This window comes from Ischnura elegans, chromosome 12 (assembly GCF_921293095.1).
Source record: "Ischnura elegans chromosome 12, ioIscEleg1.1, whole genome shotgun sequence".
NCBI lineage: Eukaryota > Metazoa > Arthropoda > Insecta > Odonata > Coenagrionidae > Ischnura > Ischnura elegans.
In genome coordinates this window covers 93,412,322-93,434,600 of record NC_060257.1, presented here as the reverse complement: position 1 = coordinate 93,434,600, position 22,279 = coordinate 93,412,322, and the positions used below count along the sequence as shown (strand labels likewise).

Below are 22,279 nucleotides of genomic sequence, written 5' to 3'. Positions count from 1 at the left end.
TTTAGGTTTTTATGGAATTAGGAATGGATCCTAAACAATCAACTTCTGGTATGAGTCGCAAGAGAAAGATGAGTGCAATAATTAAGGATGATGAAATGGAAAAAGCTTTGATTAGAGGAAAGTGAAAGTGACTTACAATCGGAAAATTCAGAGGAGGATATTCTCGAGGAGGAGGAGGTAATCAGAAATATAGATCTATCCGACGAAGACTCGGAAATACCCTAATTGAGGGGGATAAGGGTATTGTTTGGTTCGTGGATCAGCAAAAAACAAGCAGTGATATTACTTTTACTGGCAATACTGGACTAAAGGTTCCCAGCCCTGGCAACAATCCCTTTGCCTATTTTACTCACTTGGCGGATGATTTGATGCTCAATTTTATTCTAAGAGAGACAAACATCTATGGGAAGGAAAAATTGAAGACGAAGCGGGTTGATATGAGCATGGAAGAATTCCACACATTTTAAGGGTTGTTTACCTGATGGGAATTGTGAGGCTTCCGAAAATTGCTCACAAGGAGAGGTCGCCAAAGTGATGTTCAGGATCTGGATGCGGATGTTATTTTCTTAAACTATATAGGTAAGGTAGAAAAAGTGTCACGGCTTTCTTCCACATAGGCCCGGGTTCGAGAGATATGCGCATGTAAATATTTCGCGCAGCATCAGGTCCCTTGAGTAAGCGCTTCCTCTAAACTACGGCCGTGGCGGTGCGGTCTAGGGCATTAGTCCTGTGAGCTTTAGTATGTAAGTAAGTTGGTGTCCCGGGTTCGAGACCCAGCGCCGTCAATATTTTTTCTCTCTTCCAATTTTTGAAATCACTGTTACATTTTACCCCAATTCGTTTTAATTAGTTACTTCGCGATTTTTTAAATTTAATATCAATTTATGGATTTTAAACAAAACTCCGAATTGTGCTTTACCTTGCGAATTGGAGGACGTATATAAATACTTACGCGTGAATGTCCGTGTAATGTTCTCATCATGTGCACCGATGCACACCTCTGCCTCGCATCAATTAACCGATTGTACATCCATTCGTGAATCGTACCCCGGTTTTTGACGCGTGTGCCTCCACTTTCAATGCCTTTTTTACATTCCTGAAGCACCAGTATTTTCCAGCTTAAACGTTTTTTATTCAAAATTTCATTTCCACCGGGCATTCCCTCCATTAGATATCTAACCGCCCACGCACTTTCTTCCCAACGAATCTCGATCTTTACAACAAAATGTCCTTCCACTCACCATACGTCCCTTATGACCTGCCTTCTAGCGTCCTTCAAAGACATTCCGTCCCAACAACCCTGCGTCCACAACTGACCCTCGATAATCCCTGAATGAGTCGCCGAGGCCCAATTGTTCGAAAGCGGGTGCGAAAGGTATACAAAGAAGGCCTCGAAAACGGCTTGGGTAGGCTGCTGGAAAGCAGGATCATTGTGCTGGATGGGTGGAAGAGGAAACTAGCTAGGGTCAGTAACTGAATGTGAGGATAGGCAATGGTGTTTATTTGTTGATAAGAAAGACTTGAGATTACGAATATATGAAGAGGCTATGGGAGCAATGGCTAGGGCGAGGATGATTAAATTCCCCGGAAATTCACGCGTAAGTATTTATATACCTCCTCTTATTCGCGTGGTAAGGCACAATTCGGAGTTTCGTTTAAAATCCATAAATTGATATTAAATTTAAAAAATCGCGAAGTAACTAATTAAAACGAATTGGGGTAAAATGTAACAGTGATTTCAAAAATTGGAAGAGAGAAAAAATATTGCCGGCGCTGGGTCTCGAACCCGGGACACCAACTTACTTACATACTAAAGCTCACAGGACTAACGCCATAGACCGCACCGCCACGGCCGTAGTTTAGAGGAAGCGCTTACTCAAGGGACCTGATGCTGCGCGAAATATTTACATGCGCATATCTCTCGAACCCGGGCCTATGTGGAAGAAAGCCGTGACACTTTTTCTACCTTACCTATATAGTTTAAGAAAATAACATCCGCATCCAGATCCTGAACATCACTTTGGCGACCTCTCCTTGTCAGTATTGGAGCAAAAATGATCTTTACGATTTCCCTGTTTTCACTGAAGCTATGTCTAGGGATAGGTTTTTGGTAATATTGCGGGCTCTTCATTTTGGTAGGAATCCTCTTCCTGGTGAGCCAAAACCAGAATATCCTCTTTGTAAGGTGAGGAATATTGTTGACACTTTTCGCCATGACATGAAAAAAATTTACTATCCAAAAAAAGAACTTAGCCTGGACGAGTCAATGGTTATGTGGAGGGGAAGGCTTTATTTTCGCCAATACATTCAAGGAAAAAGCCACAAATATGGGATCAAAATTTATATGCTGTCGGAGCCAGGTTGTCTTGCCATAAATAATTTGATCTATACAGGATCCCGAGACAAAGAAGTAGGGGGAATGGAGCACACAGAAAAAGTGGTAAAGAAACTTCTTTCAGGCTACGAGAATGTCGGACATGCAATATACATGGACAATTTCTACAATAGCCCAAACCTTTCCCTAGAATTACTAAAAAAAAAGATTTTCTCTGCTGGAACATTGCGCCCATCTAGAAAGGGAGTTCCTAAGGATATAACGGAAAAAAAACTAAAAAAGGGGGAATTTATTAGCCGCTACAGTGAGGAGGGTCTTTGCGTTACCAAATGGAAGGACAGAAGGGAAGTAATGACCTTATCAACGGAATTTGGTGGTGATATGGTGAACGTTACCAGTAAGAGGGGGAATGAAGAAGTGAAACCAGAGCAAGTGGTGCATTACAACATGCACATGGGCGGAATAGATAGAGCAGACCAACTACTATCCTATTATTACGTTGAAAGACGAACTCTTAGATGGAACATTAGGGTGGGCCTTCACTTTCTAGAACCTTCCCTGGTAAATGCATACCTTCTGTTCAACAGATTTAGTGGAAGCAAGTTGTCCTTAATACAGTTTAGGGAATCCATCGTGAGAAAATTGATGAAAACCGAATACTTGGCGAAAAAAAAAACTTATTAGAAAATCGACGGAGAAAGTACATTTGCCGACATATATAAAAGGTGATTCCAAGGAAAAAACTAAAAGGAGAAAGTGTAGGCTCAGTCTGCAAAATAAGAAAAGAAAAGAAGTTTCTTTTCATTGTGCCACTTGCCCTGATGAACCTGCTCTATGTTTGGAGCCATGTTTCCGATTGAACCATAAATACTGATAAACATTCTTGTGGTTGTTTTTTATGTTATGATGTATTATAATTTATGAAAATTAATATTTTGGGTATAATTTTCATACATTATATTTTAATTTTGTTCACCCCAATGTTAGCGTGAAGATAATGATGTTACAAATGTACACAAATTCGTAATAAGCACTTGATGCATAATAATTGTATTGATACCAATGCTTAAAAGATTGTTTTTGTAATATTGTGAATTGCTCTATTCATTGCAGAAGTCGTACCTGATCAAACATAATTTTTGGGGTAAAAATTAGTTTTATTTTTAACGTGCTCAGTTTTGAAGAACGCTTGACGTGTCCTCGTATCCCACAGCCTGCAATGATTTATCTCTTTTTGCATTTACGGTTTGTTTTATTGCTCATAGCCGGCCCCGTCTTTTGATCCTCCAATTTCTCCTTAGCCGTCAACGGGAGAAAACTCACTACGGGCATCGTTGACCCATCTATCAATGGCCTATTAGAAGATGCCTGAGTGGTCGGAAATATCCGAAGTATTTTTTTAGTTTGGACACCAAAAAAGACTCGTAAATGTTGAAAGTGTGGGAACAAGTTACTTCGATAAAATTTATTTCTTCAATACTTTAGGCAATGGTGCCACCCTAATATCTCTTTATACAAATGTACCCTAATCGAATTCTTATATTTTTCTCAGAATGGGATTGCATGGTGGAAGAAATAAATCTGCCTGCACAGAGTAAGGATTTTTGGTTGGTCGAAAATTCTTTTTACCCGACATATGGCCATTCACCGTACGGGACGCTAGAATTGAAGACCTCTTAGTGTCTTCTAAAAGTGTCCTAAGGCTATTTCACTCGGTGAAGGACCCTCCTAATTACAAAGAACTTACTGTGATCAACCCCATGCGGAAAATCAGAGAGAGTAAGGGTCTCCCCCTCTACGTGGCATGGGAAAGGGGGCACAAGGGTATTTATTGCGTGGGCCACGGCTTTTCAGTCTAATGCCTGAAGTTGATCATGTCACAGTGTTGTCACACTTCAGCATTTAGGGACATTTCAAGAAAGCCTTCGCCTCCTAGGTGGAACATTTCTGAATGGTTGTATTTTTAGTCTCACATTGATAAGAAACAGATCAATTCATCCGAAAATAAAAGCATGGTCATTAGTGCAACTTATGGTCTCCACTCCCACCCACCGCTGAAAAAGTGTGGAATATTGCTGGTGGAATTAAGAGACCCTAACATTTTCACAGTAAACTCATTCGTTTATACCTTAGCACGTAGATTGTAAGGTAAACAATAATAATCTTGAGAATCATAATCTTTTCACAAAGCATGTGAAATAGATTTGGTCATAAAAACAGAACAACAGAATTAAATACTTTAGCGTAAACATACCAGAAGACGTGGAAAACTGAGATAACAAAAATGCAAGAAAAAGACTCTGATGTACGATTTTAAAGCCTTTAAAAGTTAGAATCGTTAAATCTTTAGGGTGTAATGCGGGATTGCATAATCTCCATACCTAGCCATAAAGCCGGAGGACGCGAATGCGCGTCCTAATTAATTAACGGGTTTTTAATACAGAAAAAGAAAATTGAATAAAACTCCATTATATCGAATAAATTTTGCAAAAAAACCATCAGTCTTTTTAAAAAATATAGTAAAAAATACTCTGGGTTGAATGTGTTAAAGCATTTAGCAGAAGAAATGGAAAGGTAAGTTGAACAAAAAAATCATTCCCAAGCAGTCATTATAATGCAATTTTATAATAAGAAAACACAAAAGCTTCCGACCACTTATATGTATAGATGTATGATCTTAGGATTTCCCGGCATATACGGCGAAGAAAAGTTTCTCAGGTTTTCCACCAGTTGATGTCGTCCATGTCTCCCGACGTTTCAAGCAGCGACTTGCTGATCATCCTCAGGGGATCATAGAGAATGATCAGCAAGTCACTGCTCAAAACGCCAGGAGATATGGACAACATCAACTGGTGAAAAACCCGAGAAACTTTTCTGCACTTAAAATGAGTTGACATGGGTTTGATTATTGCTGTACAACTGTCTTCGGGCCATGTCACATACTGCTCAGCGGCAGAGAGACCTGACCATCACTACTCACTCTGACTCACACGCTTACTATCGCTCCAGGTGAAATGTTGGGGGAGCAAACTCCTACAGAGAAGGCATCAATACCATTGTGTATTCAAATCCTGACTCATTCCTTTAGTGTGTTTTGTCAATTTGTATCATATGACTGCGAATACAGTTGTTTTAGTTAAGATGAACGACAAATTTCATTGCAATTAACTCAACCACAGAACGCTCATCATCCTTAAATCAATTCTGGCGCCAATCGAGATATTGGACCCATTACATAGTTGAATTTCAGAATCGATGTACATGGCATGTCATGAGAGTTCTGATTCATTTGCTGATTCAGTGAGCCCTTTGAGTGAGGAAGGACTCTCACCAGAGTGAAAATGACAACAAACCATAAGGGACAAATGCAGAGCACACCTAAATATCTGAGCAGCAGCGACACGCTCTCAGCATGGCTACATACATAACATCATCAACTTATCTGTGAATGGCTGCCAAGGCTTCACCACTTCGAAGACAATAGATTCCAAAACAATAGTGTACCTATTTTTCACACCCAATCAAAATTAGAACCCTGCAAAAAGAGCTTCTGCACTCAGCCACAATTGGTCCTCTGCTAGTCAAACACTTTACATTCCACGTACACACTTTGATGGAGATGTGGGCAAAATCCCTGCACTCTGAAGAAGTAATAAAGACCCTGCATCCAATGACGGTTACACCCAATGAGGAATCATCCACTGCAGTCATACCTACCTGCCAGCCCAACAAATCGAGCCACATTTCACGAAGCTCTTTAGAATGTCCCAACTAGCGACAGATTAAAGCTAAGAAAATTAGTAATTGAACACCCAAGCAGCAGCTAAAACGTCCAAATCCATTCATACTCAGGGTTCACGCCACACTCGGTTAATGCAAGGCTATAGTATATGAATACATTCAATTTCACCAACAGCCGAGTGAAAGTTAGGAAGTTTGGGAGCTGGCATTATATGGGGCTCTGATAACAATTATTGATTAATCAACAAATAAAAGTGACAAATGAGCCCATAGTAAAATGATTCCACTTTGTAGCGGATTTGCAAAAGATGAGGAGCTTACCGTTATCAAAAGACATGGCTTCAACTGCTCTAAAATTCCGTCATCAAGGAGCTTCTGGAAACAGGCATCTTTTTCAATAATGAGGACCAGCTTAGCAGATGATTGAATGGCAAAATCCTCATTTGACATGGATGCAATATCACCAGGGATTGCACAGCACTCTGAAAAAATAAATGTCTAATGTACCCCATCCTTATCTCAAAGAGTGAGGAATAAATATTGACTTTTTTGGTATGCCTTATATACTTAGAAAGTATAAGGGTGAGAACAACATATACGTGAACAGAATCAATGTCGCTATGAAAAATCTCCACACTAAAATTCCACAGCAGCCCTAAATCACAAAATAGCTGCAAACGAGGAAAGGCATTTTTTTCAAGGACCAAAAGAATGAGTAGGTGTGCCAACCTGATAAACTTAAAATTACCATAAATACGCAAATAATCTACCCATGCCCCAGTTACCCCGAAGTTTTTTATCCCTACATTTTTTGCATTTCGTCACTTTCTTCTTTTCTTGCATAGGAGGCCATTTGCTTCCTGCCTTCTCAAATGCTTATATCTGATATAACCATTGGTATTAACCCTTTCGAGACCGCGGAGTTTTCGTCTTAGCTTGACTGCTGTACCGCTCCCCAAGAGACTCTTCTTTCTCGTGGTACGGAGCATTTTTGGAGGACATTCGTTAAGAAGGGTCTCGCTGAACCTTTTTCGACCCCTCCACGGTGGGACTCCGTATTATCTCGGACTCCAAGAGTAGTTGTGCTCCCTCCTTTCCGGGTTTACGACCATACCTGCGGCATTGGTTCGCGGTCAACTTATGTATTGCTTATATGTATTTAGCAAATGGATGATTGTTGCTTGCACGTAAATTACAGACATTGAATATAATTCCTCATTTTTATCTGAGCATTGTCAAATTTTAAACGAAGTTCTAAGGCCATTATCAAAGCATTTAACGCAGCAACAATTTCCATGTTGATGTTTATACATTACTCGAGATATAAGTTAATATTTGTCGTAGAATTTCGTTTAAAAATTGTAAACGCTGCTCAAAAGACAAACAATTCAATTCTTAGTTTATATTTCTAGAGAAATGAACAAATATTTATTTCGAAAATTGACTCTATAAACAATTGTATGACCGCTGTCCCTTACCGCTGAGAGAGGTTAAAAAAGACGAAGGGTCCGGGTACCTGCTCCCGGATTCGGAGGGTTAATCCTAAACCCCGAAGCGTTGGGTCCCGAGACAAAGGCGACCTAAACCCACGACCGTCCTGAAAGGGGGAGAGCTCGAAAACTTATATATACGGGTTTCGTTTTCTTGACCGGGAAAATCTCACACGTATATATACGCCCGTGGTCTCCCGGGTCAGGAAACGTCCACACGTATATATACGTGTATGGTAGGGAAAAGGTTAATGATATATGTGGCAAATTAATTTTTATTATTATAAGTAGTAAAGTTAAAAAGTCATTTAATGTAATGAAAGGTCAATTTCAAAAAGCGCTGGATACTGTCGAATATATTAAATAATTACTAGCAAGACCCCTATAGGAGTAGCAAATTCCAGCTGCAGCTAGTAAAAAGTAAATAAACTTAGTAAAATACAACTTGTGAAAGGCGTTAATTCACTCTAGCTATAGAGGAATATAAATAAAAACTTGTTTTTTCATAGAAAAGAATTATTTTTACACACCTTACTTAATGGATAACCATGAAGGCAATAGCGCAAAACAAAATCAAAGGCACCACGCTAAAAATACGAAAGCACTTTCAAAAGATAGAATCAGAACCATCATTTACACGCGAATAGAATCGCTTTAAATATTGTCGTCACAAAAACGTTCTTAGGGTACGACTGGGACATTTCCCAACGCCCAGGATACGACAAAGTCTATCTTTACGAAGGGAGCAAACTGGTAAAATGCCGTCGACGCTGATATGCCAATGCACACAGCCATTGGAATAGCTATCTGTGCACATGAAATTATAGGAATCAGCTAGCAAAATGAGCGACATGTGAAATTTGCTTTCATTTAAATGTAATAGGATATTTAATTAAATTTTAATAATAATAATTTAATACTTATGCCTCTATGCTAGCGAATATGCATCGTTCAAGATCGTGAAGCCATTATTTTACTCGGGGTATGATCAACCTGTCAGAAGGCTGCTATCAACATTCTTCTTTCTTGATAGCTTTCACTTACTCCGATGACACTCCAAAAATTGAAATTCAATACTCAACAGGTAATATCGGAGACCACATGAAAAACGAACATCTCCGAATTTAAAACTATGCTTAATTAATAATACTCCTTCACGCATTCCAAAACCAAAGATTTAACTGCATTACTTCCCTAGAGGGGAAATGACGAAACACTTCCACTATATAATTTCCATCCAAGAGAGAGGTATGAAATGGTTAGAGAATGGGTAAGAGGTTGCAAAAAAACAAAAAAAGGAATGGAAGGGAAAACCTCTGGAGACTAAGGTAGCATTGCTGAAGAATAATCTGACAGAAGGGGTAAACATCTGGAGGAATTGATATAGCCTTAAGTTATCGTGAGAAATCACTGAATCTTTGGAACCAACTTCGCATAAGTACACTCATTAATACAGTAATTCCATTGAAAATGAAGTTCAATCGACACTGCACTCATTTTAGCCTCACATATTCACAATTCACTCATTATCTGGAGATTACTCTCGCAATTTCCTTAGATTTCCTTATTCAAGCATTCAAATGGAATTCTTGTTCAGTTGATATATAATTAGTAATCGACAATACTAACACAGACTCATGTAAAATCCCTTTTCAGGAATTTCTGAGGACCTAACTACCCCCTTTTCAGTAATTTTGAGGACCGTATCGACTGGGCTTAAAGTAAATGATACGGTTTTCTCAGCTTGTTGTCTGAAAACAGCTACATTCTAAGCTAAAATTCTATTTTTCCCTTAATATTTGCATGTCTATGTGTCCCTGGGTAGTTTGCTTCCCGCATCACTTTTGTCTATTTTTAATTGATATTGCCCTTCTAAACAAGATTGTGGCATAGATCATCCTAAATAAGTTTGATTGCCTCTTTACAACACACCGTTGATAAAAACTTTCCTTAATTTACTAATACTTAAGACTGTACCGATTTTTGGCCAGCTTTTTTCGATTTTATCCCACTGTGCGTTGTGTCCTTGGCTTTATAAAATCGAAGGGTTTTGATATGCTTCTTCCAAAATGGAGTTTAATTAACTCATTTACTGCCTAATTTTGGCTAACTTTTAAAATCCTAGTTTCACGAAGTTCACTCCTATGATGACTTTAATCTTTTTTTACAGTGATACGTTTTTACGTTCAGTTAACAGTAGTTAATAGTTAATTGGAATTAATTCACCCATTTCATGCAATAGCAGCTATATACTGCAAAAATAACAAGCAAGAGTGAGGTTTCTAAGGTAGATATATTTGGCAACAGCGCAGGAAGCCAAAAAGATACCGTAGTGGTGGTAAATATATAAAAAAATGGATTTCAAAATGATGATCAAATGTAAAAAATATACTCCGGACGCCATAATGATTGGATATGAAATGAAAATATTTTATATATATTTTGACATACCGACCATATGTCCGGTATTTCTTTCGCTGAGCAATAACCCGAGCAGGGGATGATCGCATATGTGTGTGTGGATAGATTGTAATGCCCCGGGCATGAGGTATATGTGATTCACGAGTGTTTTGTGTTTGCATGGCTTGCCCCCCCTAGCTATGATTCTGGGTACGCCCTCTGTACGAGGTAAGGAAAGACAGTTCTCATTGAATATTTTAACCATACTTTTTAAAATGAGCAAAATAAATTTTGTTCTCCCACTTGGAAATACTTAAATACTGGGTGGCCAGTCCTCAGCACTCAGTTTCAAAGCGTTCTCAAAGTTCAGACACAGATAGCCCCGAGATCAGTCAGCAAGGTGTTAAACTTTTTACCCAATTGCGAGCCAAAGAAAAATTCAAGAAAACAATTCACTAGGTACATGTAAAATCATGCATAAAAATTGCTGCTCATCAATGCCCTTCCTAAAATCACACCAAAGTGGATATCACAATGTTGGCATTGGCATCAAACAGTTCATCTCACCATTCCCCATTGATTTGGTGTCCAAAATCACAGACGATGCACCCAAGTCAGCACTGTGTGATGACAACAACTGCAGGTCTCCAGCTATGAGTCCTCGTGATGACGAAAGAACACCAAGATGCCGAAGAGGAAGGCTGAGGAGGGCACCCACATCACTCATCACACTGTCCACAATGCTTTGCGAAGAAGGGTAACCCAGGCTCTTGAGTATGCCCAAAGACTTATAGAAGATCTCCCTGAAAAAGCAACGACAAGAAAGGACTTGCCTTTTTCTAAACTGCAGTTTCAACACAATTGTGAGCCATACACACGAGGGTTAACAAACCACAGTGAATAAGCGAGGAGGGAGGACGTCTTACAAATTTCATGAAAACTCTAATATGTGATAAAACAGTGAAGTTACACATTGTCTTAAGGTAAGAAGCGGTATCCATTTTCCCAAAGTAAGGTTTCAACTTGTGTGATTTGTCCATTTCCTCATTTGAGGGATAATGTTCTTAGCTATAGCAATACTCTCATAAAATTACCAATATCCAAACATGAGACCACTTTCACTAAATATACAACAGATAAACTTTTAATAGCTACTTTAACACGTTGCGTACGGATGGCGAGAATTCTCGTCATTTTTTTCCCGAACGTTCCGGACGGATGACGAAGATTCTCGTCATTTAGGCGCGTCAACCTAAACAATTTTAAAGCGTACAATACGTATTCGTTAGAACGTTTTCAGTTGTTGTTCGTTATTAATAATGAATTGATACATCATAACGTTTGATTGGGTAAAGTTATATTCTAAACATTAGCTTTTTAACCATGTTTAAACCAAAGGCATTACGCCCGAATGGGCACATATTTTCATTCTCAACACCTCCACCCAGAATCGGCGTTCCTCTCCTTACCAGCGTTGGCATCTTATTTATCTTTTTCCTTGAGTTACCCCACACACTTGGCTCATTATTTCCAAAGAGTTTATCCACATGGCCTTGTTTTATTTAGCGAGTTTGACCCTTATCTTCATCGCCGCTTCTTCGAGATGCACTCTCAGCAAGTGGACTGCTCTGCTCCGTCAACATAAACATTCTCGACAAAAGGAACTGGGGGACTCACAATGAGGCCCCCAGTTCTTTTGGTCCATGCCATGGAGGAAGATGATGCTCTCTTACTTATTTCCTGCCTCTGGGTTAGTTTCCTCTCCTAATGTGTCAAGAGCAGTTGGTGTTTCCCTGAGTCCAAGTGAAGAGAACATTTGGTGTCAAGTTTTTCTCGCTTGAAGGTTTGCTCGCATATGTGCTCTAAAAACCACTCATAAGAATATTCCATATTATGGCATCACATCGGAAGGACAACACTTTGGATGAAGAAGAAATTTTGTTAGACTTGTGTGCTGATGATTTGTCAGATGTACCATTAGGGTATGACGAAGATAACGACGAAAGTGAAAGCGATTCTGATGTTGCGGTGAATATGAAAACTAGAAAACGTATTCCTCTAGTTATCAGTGAAAGTGACTCCGATGCGAGTGAAAATGAAGACAATTCTTTGGCAGGAAGTTCTACTTCATGGGAATAAATAGATTTTGAGAGACATTTAGAGCAATTTTTGGGCCAACCTGGAGTGAAGCGATTACCAGAAAATTCCCATAACATCCTTGACGTAGTCTCACTATTTCTTGGTAATGATTTTTTTGAAATGATGTGCCATCAATCCAATTTGTATTACTGACAAAATAAGCATAAATACAAAGAATCGCCAAAAACAGGGAAGTGGTCAAACATAACCATGGCTGAAATGAAAAAATTCTTTTCTATTTTGATTCTGATGGGTCAAGTGAGGAAAGATACACTTAAGGAGTATTGGAGTACAGATCCTTTCATCGAAACAAAAATATTTAGAGAGCTACTGACGCGAAACAGATTTGAGCAGATATGGAAAGCGTGGCATTTTAGTGATAACGAAGCATTCATAGATACTGCGGATAGACTATATAAAATAAGACCCACCGTGGAATACATAGTTGACAAATTTCAAAATGTGTACAAACCAAAGCAGGAATTGTCACTTGATAAAGCCATGATTCCATGGAGAGGAAGATTGAAAATCAAGACCTATAATCCTGCAGAAATAGTAAAATATGGGTTACTAGTGCAAATGGTTTGTGAAAGTGATTCTGGCTACATTAGTAATTTAGAAATTTATTCAGCCAAGGGGAAAAAATTAGAACAAACCATCTTGTCTCTTTTGAAGCCACATCTCAATCTTTGGCATCATGTCTATCAAGACAACTATTATAATAGTGTGAAAATTGCAGAACTGCTCATATATAACAAAGTAAGTGTGTGTGGAACCATAAGACCAAATTGGGGACTCCCTCCCACGTTGAAGAGCCAGGCAAAAACTTTGAAAAAGGGACAGAGCACATTCTCTCGTAAAGGTGAGGTGTTACTAGTGGTTTGGAAAGACAAGAGGGAAGTAAGAATGATTAGCACTGTTCATAATGCCAGCATGGGTAACTCAAAGGTAAGATTTGGTTACAGGACAAGCAATCAAAAAACCCACTTGTATTCTAAAATACAATGAGTGCATAAAAGGTGTTGACAGGGCGGATATGTACTTATCCTATTACTCCATCATGAGGAAAACAATGAAATGGTCGAAGAAAGTCGTGCTTTGGCTAATAAATTGCACTCTTTTATAAAACTCTAAACAAAAATAATGGCATTCGATTCAAAGGCTTTTTGCTCCAGACCGCCAAAGAGTGGGCAGCGAGTAGGCAGGAGTCGAGTGAATCATTCTCGGACGATGACTGCGATGATAAACCAACAGGACGGGCCCCTTCAAGAGATCACCCACAGTGCTTATCGAGAGACCTTAGCAAACACCATCTCGTTCCTATTGTGGGGAAGGGGACGAAAAAATATCACACAAGAAGATGCAAAATGTGCGCTACGAGAAAAATTAGAAAAAAAACAAGGTATGTGTGCTCAACTTGCGGCATTCCACTCCACAAGGGAAAGTGTTTCATGGAGTATCACACCAGAAAAAGATTCTGAAATTATTTGTGAGTATTGCATTCTAAATTGCATGAAAAAGTTTAATTTTTAAATACGTAATGGCATTTTTTCGAATGGAAGGTTTGCTCAGTGAGTGATGTTTAAAAAACCGCCGGAACAGAGGGTTAAAAGGAATTTAAATACCCCGGTACACAACGTGTTAAATACAGGTTTACAAAATTTTTTTCAATATTTTCAACTCACAACACCTTATGTACATTGTTCCTGACAATATAAGACCCACATAGCAGCAAATCGTCTCGGATACGTCTCTGAGACGTCTCGAATATCACATGTTACATCTCAGAGACATCTCTGAGAGCTTCAGAGGCATCTCTGACAGCTTCAGAGACATCTCTGAGACTTCTCTGAGATGTCACTATAACCAAAAAAATGGGGTCTGAGATGTCTCATGAGACGTCTCAGATAAGTTTCTGAGATATCTCATGAGACTTTGTACTATGTTATGCTTTTAATTTAGGCAACAAAAATAATTAAATGTAAATTATATAGTTATTGCCTACTTTTCTCGATCACTTTTTGGTGACAATTTTTTGATGGATGACCTTTTGAAAATAAGAAACCCATATTAAATGTCGCGATTTTAATAATCAACTCCATAATTGCACCGAAAAATAAATATGGAATGCATTGATGGCGTTTAAATACGTTTTTTTTTAATTCCCGAATGTCTCACGACTACATCTCTAAGACATCTCTGAAACATTCGCGATATTCGAGACCATAGTGAGACGTCTCTGAGAGGTTCATTGCTATGTGGGGAGTAGTAACCATATTAAAATCTTCACATTTATGTAATTGTACAAGATTTAATTTCCAACTAAAATGGAACTGATAACCAAATGAGAACTTATGCATCATAAACTTATTGTGCATTTTTGCTGCGCAGATACACAGTTATACACCATGTGTTGTCTGGGCCAAATAGAATGTTATTCAGCTATATTACTTCAAAAAAACTAAAAAAACACATGAAAAATACATGCTTTACTCTACAATTTGTTCTATGTAGGAAGGCAGCATACATGAGCACACAGTATCAGCAAATTATAAATATACCAAGCAAATGAAAAAATTCTGAACCAGAATATTGTAAACAAATTAATATACTCCAAAGCAACTATATATGTATTTTAATAAATATATGAGGTCAGTGAAACGCAAAATTGATGTTCTACTGTCAAAATTTTACAAAATTCTGTCATTCACAAAATATGTTTAAAAATAAGTTCAGAAACATACCTTTTTAATGATGAAGACCCAGATATCATTTGATGATGAAGGTTTGAGAGCAGCCAAAACATAAGTGCCAAATGCGCCCGAGACTGAGGATTCGCGAAGTCAACGGTGACACAAGAATCCCCAGTTCCCTTCATAATCCTGTTAACGTGAAAAATAAAATCACTAATTTAACGTGTCACAGCGTACGATAACGCAATCACCATCGAGTCGGCCATCAATAACAGCTAACAACTCGATCCAGAATAGGGATACGAAACATCATACAGCACATCCTTTCTTCATTCTTTAAACTCGTAACTCTTACATGTTCTCTAAAGATGTATTCTCCCAGATGTGACGGTTGAAAAAGCATACCCTTGGCGGTATGCCGTTTTTCAACGCCACCAGCACATCCAAAACAATGTCTTCTATCTTATTCGAGATTACTGAGCTGAAAGTTTAAAGTATGTAGACATGTAGATTAAAATAAACCACTGATATCATAAAATAAGTACGAATGACAAGCAAAGATCAACACAAAATAAATTTATCATCTCATACCTCCTACCGCCTGCGTCCATGCATGGTTGACTTCGAGAGATTGTGGGCTTCTGAGAACGCATTTCGGATTTACCGGCAGAAGAGCAACATTTTTCCTCCCCTTTAACACCCAAAAATTTGAAGAAAGGGTCAGAAGACATTCTTCCGCGGTAATTTATAATCGCAATCAGCAATCGTTGATGCCGCCCACATTCAAGTGCGCACCAAGGAGAATGAACAATAGGATGGGAACCTATCTGATCCCTTCATGCTATTACCAACATAATTCTTTAAGTGTACACTACTTTTCATAGGCAAAATATATAGTAATGCAGCGGAAGAAACGCGGTGAAAACCCGAATAGAATGGAAAGATTATATTTTAAAATTGTGTAATGTTATATCGGATAAGGTGCTGAACTAAATTACAACTCAATGGCGCCACCGAGTCTTCACCATAGATCTTTTATAAGATCTATGGTCTTCACCCGCTTTCTTTCCCTCAACATTAGGGGTCAAAGATTATATCATAGAGTTATCATTACTAAGGAGACCCCACTTTATTAGTGGTGGCACTATATATTATATAGAGGCATTAGCAGTCATAATTTGAACTCGGGTCCCGCGCAATAATTCAAACTCCAACTTTTGCCACTTGTGGCGCGACCGACACTACTATCCCCTTCATTTGGCTTGATGTCAGAGGCGGCTTATGAGTGATCGGCTGTTATCATCCTCTGTGAGCCGAGAATTTCACCGATTTTGGTGTTTTTTTTAGTATTTCTCCACCAGTAAGATATTTACGAAATATCATGGGTAAATCTCGGTGTTTTGTGCCCAGATGCAGCTCCGGCTACGATTGGGAGCTGAGGGAAAATAAGCGGTTGGGGATACAGGACCATAGCAAGAATTTTTATCATACAGACTGTCCCAAGGGTCGTGTGTCATTTTTGACCTGTAATTTTAGTAACTTTGCATGGAGCAATATTCATGAAAATTGGCACACTCATGGGGAAAGGTCCTAAGTTTTGTTGAGTGTAAGCAAAATTTTACAATTTTGACCTTTTGACCTCACAAAGTGGGTCCAAACCAAAAATTTGAATTTGCCTTATGGGGTTTCAATGTTAAAAAAATCGAGATAGACAAAAGTGTGAATTTCATTGACCAATATGTCAATTCTTAGGTTTTCGGACACGAGAAATCCGAAAATAACACTTTTATTTACGAATATTCAACCGTTGACCCAGTAAGGTCACCGTCAAGGTCATAAGGGTGGCAAAAGGAATAGCATACCAACAAAGGTGTCGATCCATGGGTTTTGTAGGGTGCCCAAGTCATTGGTATTGTCCAAATACCCGTATTATTCACTAATTGACCTCCGAGGGTCGCCACGGGGGTCAAAGGTCATAGAGTTAAAAGTCGGGCAATCATAAAAACCAAGGGGTCAAACCATAGGTTTTGAAGGGTGCCAAAGTCGGTTAGGCTGTTCGTAGATCCGTATTGTTGATTTTTTGACCTCCGAAGGTCACAATTGGGGTCAAAGGTCATAGAGTCAAACGTCGAGCCATCATGACAACCAAGGTGTCAAACCATAGGTTTTGAGGCATATTCAAATTTTTGGTTTGGACCCACTTCGTGAGGTCAAAAGGTCAAAATTGTAAAATTTTGCTTACACTCAACAAAACTTAGGACCTTTCCCCATGAGTGTGCCAATTTTCATGAATATTGCTCCATGCAAAGTTACCAAAAATACAGGTCAAAAATGACACACGACCCTTGGGACAGTCTGTGTCCTTAAGCCCGTATGACACTTGCCAATTTATTGGCCAATATATTGGCCAATAAATTGGCCCAATATTGGTAAAAATATTGGGCTTTACGCATCGTATGACACGTACCAATATTTACACCAATATTGGCCGTTATAGTGTTCTAATACCCCACTAGAGAACGCCACATAACACAAAATGACAAAAGAGCATCTCAAAACGCAGGTTCATTGCCAATGAGCTACAGAATGGGAGGTGGCATAATAATTGTAAATTTAATAACTATTTCGAGGGGCTGCAAAGATATTCTCGAATTGCTCGAAATTTCATTCGGGTGAGTTCCTTGAATGATGAGAGATAGGCAATATGGTGATCTCATAGGTGAGCCAAGATAACGTAGGGGCTTGTTTTGGCTGGAATATGTTCATCGAATAAACAGAGATTGTGTCATCAATTGGGACTTTCACCCGAAACTTTAGCGCTCAAATCATGAAAAATAGTTCAATAATTGTAAAATAAACAAAATATAGACGCTATCGAGGAGAAACACGACGTTTTCATTCATTAAATATCCGAAATGTTATTTCCGAATTACCCACTTTAGACAGTTGATGTTTGTGAATTTATATTCTCTCAAAGTACACATTAATTATTTGAGCTATTTCATGGGTTGCTATGCTTGTAAAGTTTTTATATATGGTATTAAAATTCCGAGGTGAAATGTTTTGCAAAGAGCTTCTAGTTTTGGCCACTAGGAGTCGACAAGACTGAGTTCTGATTGGAGATTGGCCTCGAGAAAATAGAACCTGTTCTAAATTGTAGATTGGCCAAGAAATTGTGCCCAATATTGTGAAACTGAGATTGGGCTAGAAATTGGCGTGTGTCAGTGGGTACACAATCCAATATCCAATGGATTGGCCAATAAATTGGCAAGTGTCATACGGGCTTTAGTAATGTAAACTCTATGGTCCTTATGCAGGGTTCTTGGCTCGGACGATCGTAATGTGAATGAGCATGGCCACCTATAATACAGGCCGGAACATGGAATTTTGGCAACGCTGTGCCGGGGTGCGATTGTGTTTGCTTAACACCTTGAGTGCGGCATGACGTGATATCACGTCATGATGCGCTATCCCCTGGTGCTGATGACGTGATATCACGTCATGTGTACCCCGAGGGTTCCGGCCCTCCGTAAGAGCTCGGTTCAGTTCTATTATGACATTTTGCCCCCCTAAGTTGCTCAGCAGGGATCTAGCAGCGCATTTGTGAACGCCGTTTCAAGCAACCTTTCCTGGGAGGATCGGGAGAAATTTTTTCTTTTATCTTAAGGTAAGCCAATTTCCATTCATTTTCCCCCTGTATTTTATGCTATTATTTTTATTTGTTTCTATTAATGCGTGAATATGACAATATTTATTTGAGTTTTATTTTACAAATCATAACTATTTACTATCTGCAGCTCGATTCTGTAAATGTGATATGGCCGTCACAAGCGGATTTCGTCAATGTATTCACGGCTTTGACGCTGGAGCGATTCTGAAACTTTTTAGTGACGTCACTCTCACAGCCGCGTCCGTGAAAGTATTCACGCCCAAGAGGGCCCGTGGTAGCTTCGTCGCGGCAACCCAGCCAGCACAGAACAGGACGTTGCCCCTTAAATTACGGCAACTTTCCATCAACGATAAAGAAACGGCCGAATACGTTGCTATAAACATGACGGCAACGAGGCAGCAACGAAGGGGCAAAAATGCCGTTAAATGTCGCCAACGATAAAGCAACAGTTTCTTTTCGGTGACGTCACATACACAAGGGACACCTACCGGCACTTTCGAGAACTAACTGGGCAGCATCGCGACTGTGGCGCCATCTAGCGGGATTTTTTGATACCACGTTGATACTGCTACCATGGCGGGGTATTCCAATAAATTCAAATAATAATTGATAGGTCTGGGTTTAATAGAGAAATCAATCATTGACAGAATTTTGAAAATAAACTTTTATTTTCGCTGCAAACATTAAAATCCATTAGATATTCAAGCAAACGGTATTAAGAGGTCACAACAGCAATGATATCAAAAGCACCTAACACACCACAGAGCAACTGATTTTGTAATCAGAGCAGCCCCACCTGGGGAAATGACAGTTGGAAAAAACAATGAGCTACAGGGTAGTTCATAACCGAAAATGGAAAGAAATAGGTCTCCATCAATACAAAACAAAATATAATGCTAACCAAAAGATAGCATGATCATTTTCAAGTGGAAATTATAGAATTACAGCAATATTTATGTTAAAACCTCAAGCACAATAGATCCCCCACGAGGAACAGTACGAAAAATACCAATCTCACACATGACTCCAATATCAAAATAGGAGAATAAACAAATTATAGTTTTACATCATTAATTACATAGTAAGGGTTGAGGTCTTAACAGAAACTTGCATTCAATTTTTTGGAGTCTAGATTTAATTTACTTTCAAATTTTCTGTTGCAGCAGATCCTAACAGGCAGGGGATTGTTTTGTAAAGTTATATTTGACATAACATATTGAAGTCTTATTCCGAACATCGAGGCATGAAATGCAATAGCAACACCAGTGTGCACTATTTAATGTGGCCTCTCATTTTAGTGGTCAACTACTTAATTACCATGGAACACAGCCATTTCATACAAGGACATACACATTCAAGGTTGTGGTGACAGGGAACATTAGCATGTGGTAATTAGGAAATGTTATTTTTAAAGAAGTTTTCTTCATACAATGTACACATTCAGTTGTTCACTGCCATAGCAAGCACGATGCCCTATTACGAATGCCCTATTATTAAATTGCTGTGTTCTATGACAATAAGGAAGCTGATCACCACAAGCTAACACACCCTAGCGTTCCTGCAGCATTTTATGCCTCCATATATGGAATAAGACGTAAGCTTCACCACTCCATGGAGCTGTTTAAGGGTAGGGCATTCTATAGCATTTGAGCTAGGTTCACAGGAAAGAAATGAAGTAAAATTAATTTATTTCAGCTATACGAAAGGCTATTCAACCAAACTTGGACCTATTCCTAGCAGCATTTGGCATTTTGAAAAATCATAAAAAATAGGGCATTTAAGAAGGTGAAGAAACATTCCTTCTCCCTTGTCAGGCAAAAATCAAGGAGCATTAATGACATAGCTGTGTCTGTCGTAACAGTGATCAGTCGCTGACCTCACCTTATCCCACAATCATGTTATGAGACTACAAACAAAACTGCCTTTCCACACTGACAGGTTCTGAGATAGGCAAATTGGAAGAATCATGTTTCTTCGAGATCCCCTTTGAGTTGCCTTTCAGAACACTTTCTCGTTTCTTATTCCCTTTCTCTGCTCTGTATTTTGAGGCCTGGGATCATTCCCTGATGCTTCTTTTCACACTGATAGTATCAAATCAGGCTTATTTTGGCTTTTACACTCCCTGCAAGGTAATCATAATTGGATTAGATATTATGCTGAATATGAAATATAAACATATGCTGAAAACCTCTTTTCATTCCACTGTATTCCAAGATAAGGGAAGAGTAAATCGAAAGCACCAATGATTAAAAAATACTTACCAAATGAGACATTTATAATGGAGCTAAAATGCACTTCTTGTTTTCTGAGTGTCCCTTCAAACAGAAAGACACAGCTAACTCATTCTATGTTAGGGTAGAACACTTGTTTTTGACTTTCGTTAAGCCCAGTCCTCATTTGATTGTTCTGACTGCTCTTAAACATGATGTTCGAAGATCTTTCCTTCATGAAATAAAATCTGAAAAATGAGATGACCAGATAATTAATTATCTATGGTAATTGCTGAGAACCATTGAACATAGTGGGACAGCATTTTTAATTTCTAAGTACATCCCAGAGTTATCATAAAATTAAATATCAACAAGGAGGTGATGATGGTACCATAACTTAAGTTTAAGACTCAAAGTGATAATCTATACAAAGTACCATGAGCATATTAACACTTAGGAGGCTATGAAGTCAAACAGTTGACAATGTAAATGAAATACCAACCAAATACTCCTCTTTCAGGTTCTTTCCCAGCAAACAATAGCAGTGAAGATTTCTCATGATTTGCACTGGATAAGGTCCTCCAGATCTCATTCAAACGTTTCGACAAGCAACTTACCCATCGTCTTCAGGATTTCAAGAACCAAACGATTTAGGAATCCAACCTTGGATTCCAGAATCCCTGGAGACGATTGGTGAGTTGCTTGCGGAAACATTGGAAGGAGAAATGGAGGACCTTACCTGGGGCAAATCCTGAGAAATCTTCCCCGATACCTCTGACCTCATTGGGTGCACCAAGTGCTAACAATTGGACTTCACTGATTCTTCAGAAATAACACTCCAATTCTATAGAAAAGTTTAAGGCTCCTTCACTCCAACATTGTTTGAGGAATCTTTAAGTGCAACCTTTCCTTCTTAGGAGGCACTCATGCAACTGAAAACAGAATAGATAAGCTTTACACTTACATTTGCACATGATAAAGCACTCAAAAAAGCAAATTCTTATATGCAAACATTTACCAGGTGATGGTGGTTTCAGTATTCTGTCATCATCAGTCTCCATAGATGAAGAATTACTTACATCAGGATACTTTTAATTCTTTTTTGTCCTTTTCCTTTCCCAGTATTTTTTGATTTCAGTGACTAAAATGCCTCCATGTCTGTTCTCAGTCTTCACAAGTAGCCATCTCTGTTCAATAGCGACAGCTGCCACTACAGTCTCTGGAAGATGATTATTATAAAATGCCACCATTAGCCACACATTTCAAAGCATGAAGTCAATGTCAAAATTAACTAAAATAAAAATATTTAATACTTGGCTTAGAGAACTAGTTTAACATGTACAACCAAGTCAGTGCTCTCACACACACACACACCATGAAACAACCCCTTTGAATACATTTAAAAGGCACCCTGCCCTTGCAAGTCAAAGATGTTAACCCTCCCTTTAATCAAAACAAATGCTCACAAATATTGTTGCAAACTCACCAAATGGAGGCATGCAGAACTTCACGCCCAAGATACCCCATTCCTCACTGAGTCGAGAGCCATTTTATGACCTGTGACACTGAAGACCAGTTATAGCCTAGGGTAATATTCAATA

At 38.8% G+C, this 22,279-nt stretch overlaps 1 protein-coding gene and 1 long non-coding RNA gene across 6 annotated transcripts in view; both read right to left on the bottom strand.

The window, feature by feature from the left end:
- Positions 1–15,861, bottom strand: part of LOC124168921 (meiotic recombination protein SPO11) — a 131,504-nt gene extending 115,643 nt beyond the window's left edge. Inside the window, exons 1-5 of one of the 5 annotated variants that reach the window (XM_046547317.1) lie at positions 15,390–15,861; positions 15,154–15,279; positions 14,850–14,987; positions 10,534–10,769; positions 6,398–6,558 (exon numbers count right to left, since the gene is read on the bottom strand). In XM_046547317.1, coding sequence (XP_046403273.1) covers positions 6,398–6,558; positions 10,534–10,769; positions 14,850–14,987; positions 15,154–15,279; positions 15,390–15,529 — 801 coding nt within the window. In that variant the 5' untranslated portion in view covers positions 15,530–15,861. The remainder of the gene's footprint in view (positions 1–6,397; positions 6,559–10,533; positions 10,770–14,849; positions 14,988–15,153; positions 15,280–15,389) is intronic. The other 4 variants (XM_046547314.1, XM_046547315.1, XM_046547316.1 and 1 more) reach the window with 4 other exon arrangements.
- A 3,253-nt stretch (positions 15,862–19,114) lies between these two features.
- LOC124169423 lies at positions 19,115–22,278 on the bottom strand. Its single transcript, XR_006867126.1, has 5 exons — positions 22,165–22,278; positions 21,697–21,897; positions 21,181–21,610; positions 20,730–20,926; positions 19,115–20,590 (listed from the first exon to the last, which is right to left on the bottom strand). It is a non-coding gene; the product is annotated as an uncharacterized LOC124169423 (long non-coding RNA).
- Position 22,279: the final 1 nt, after the last annotated feature.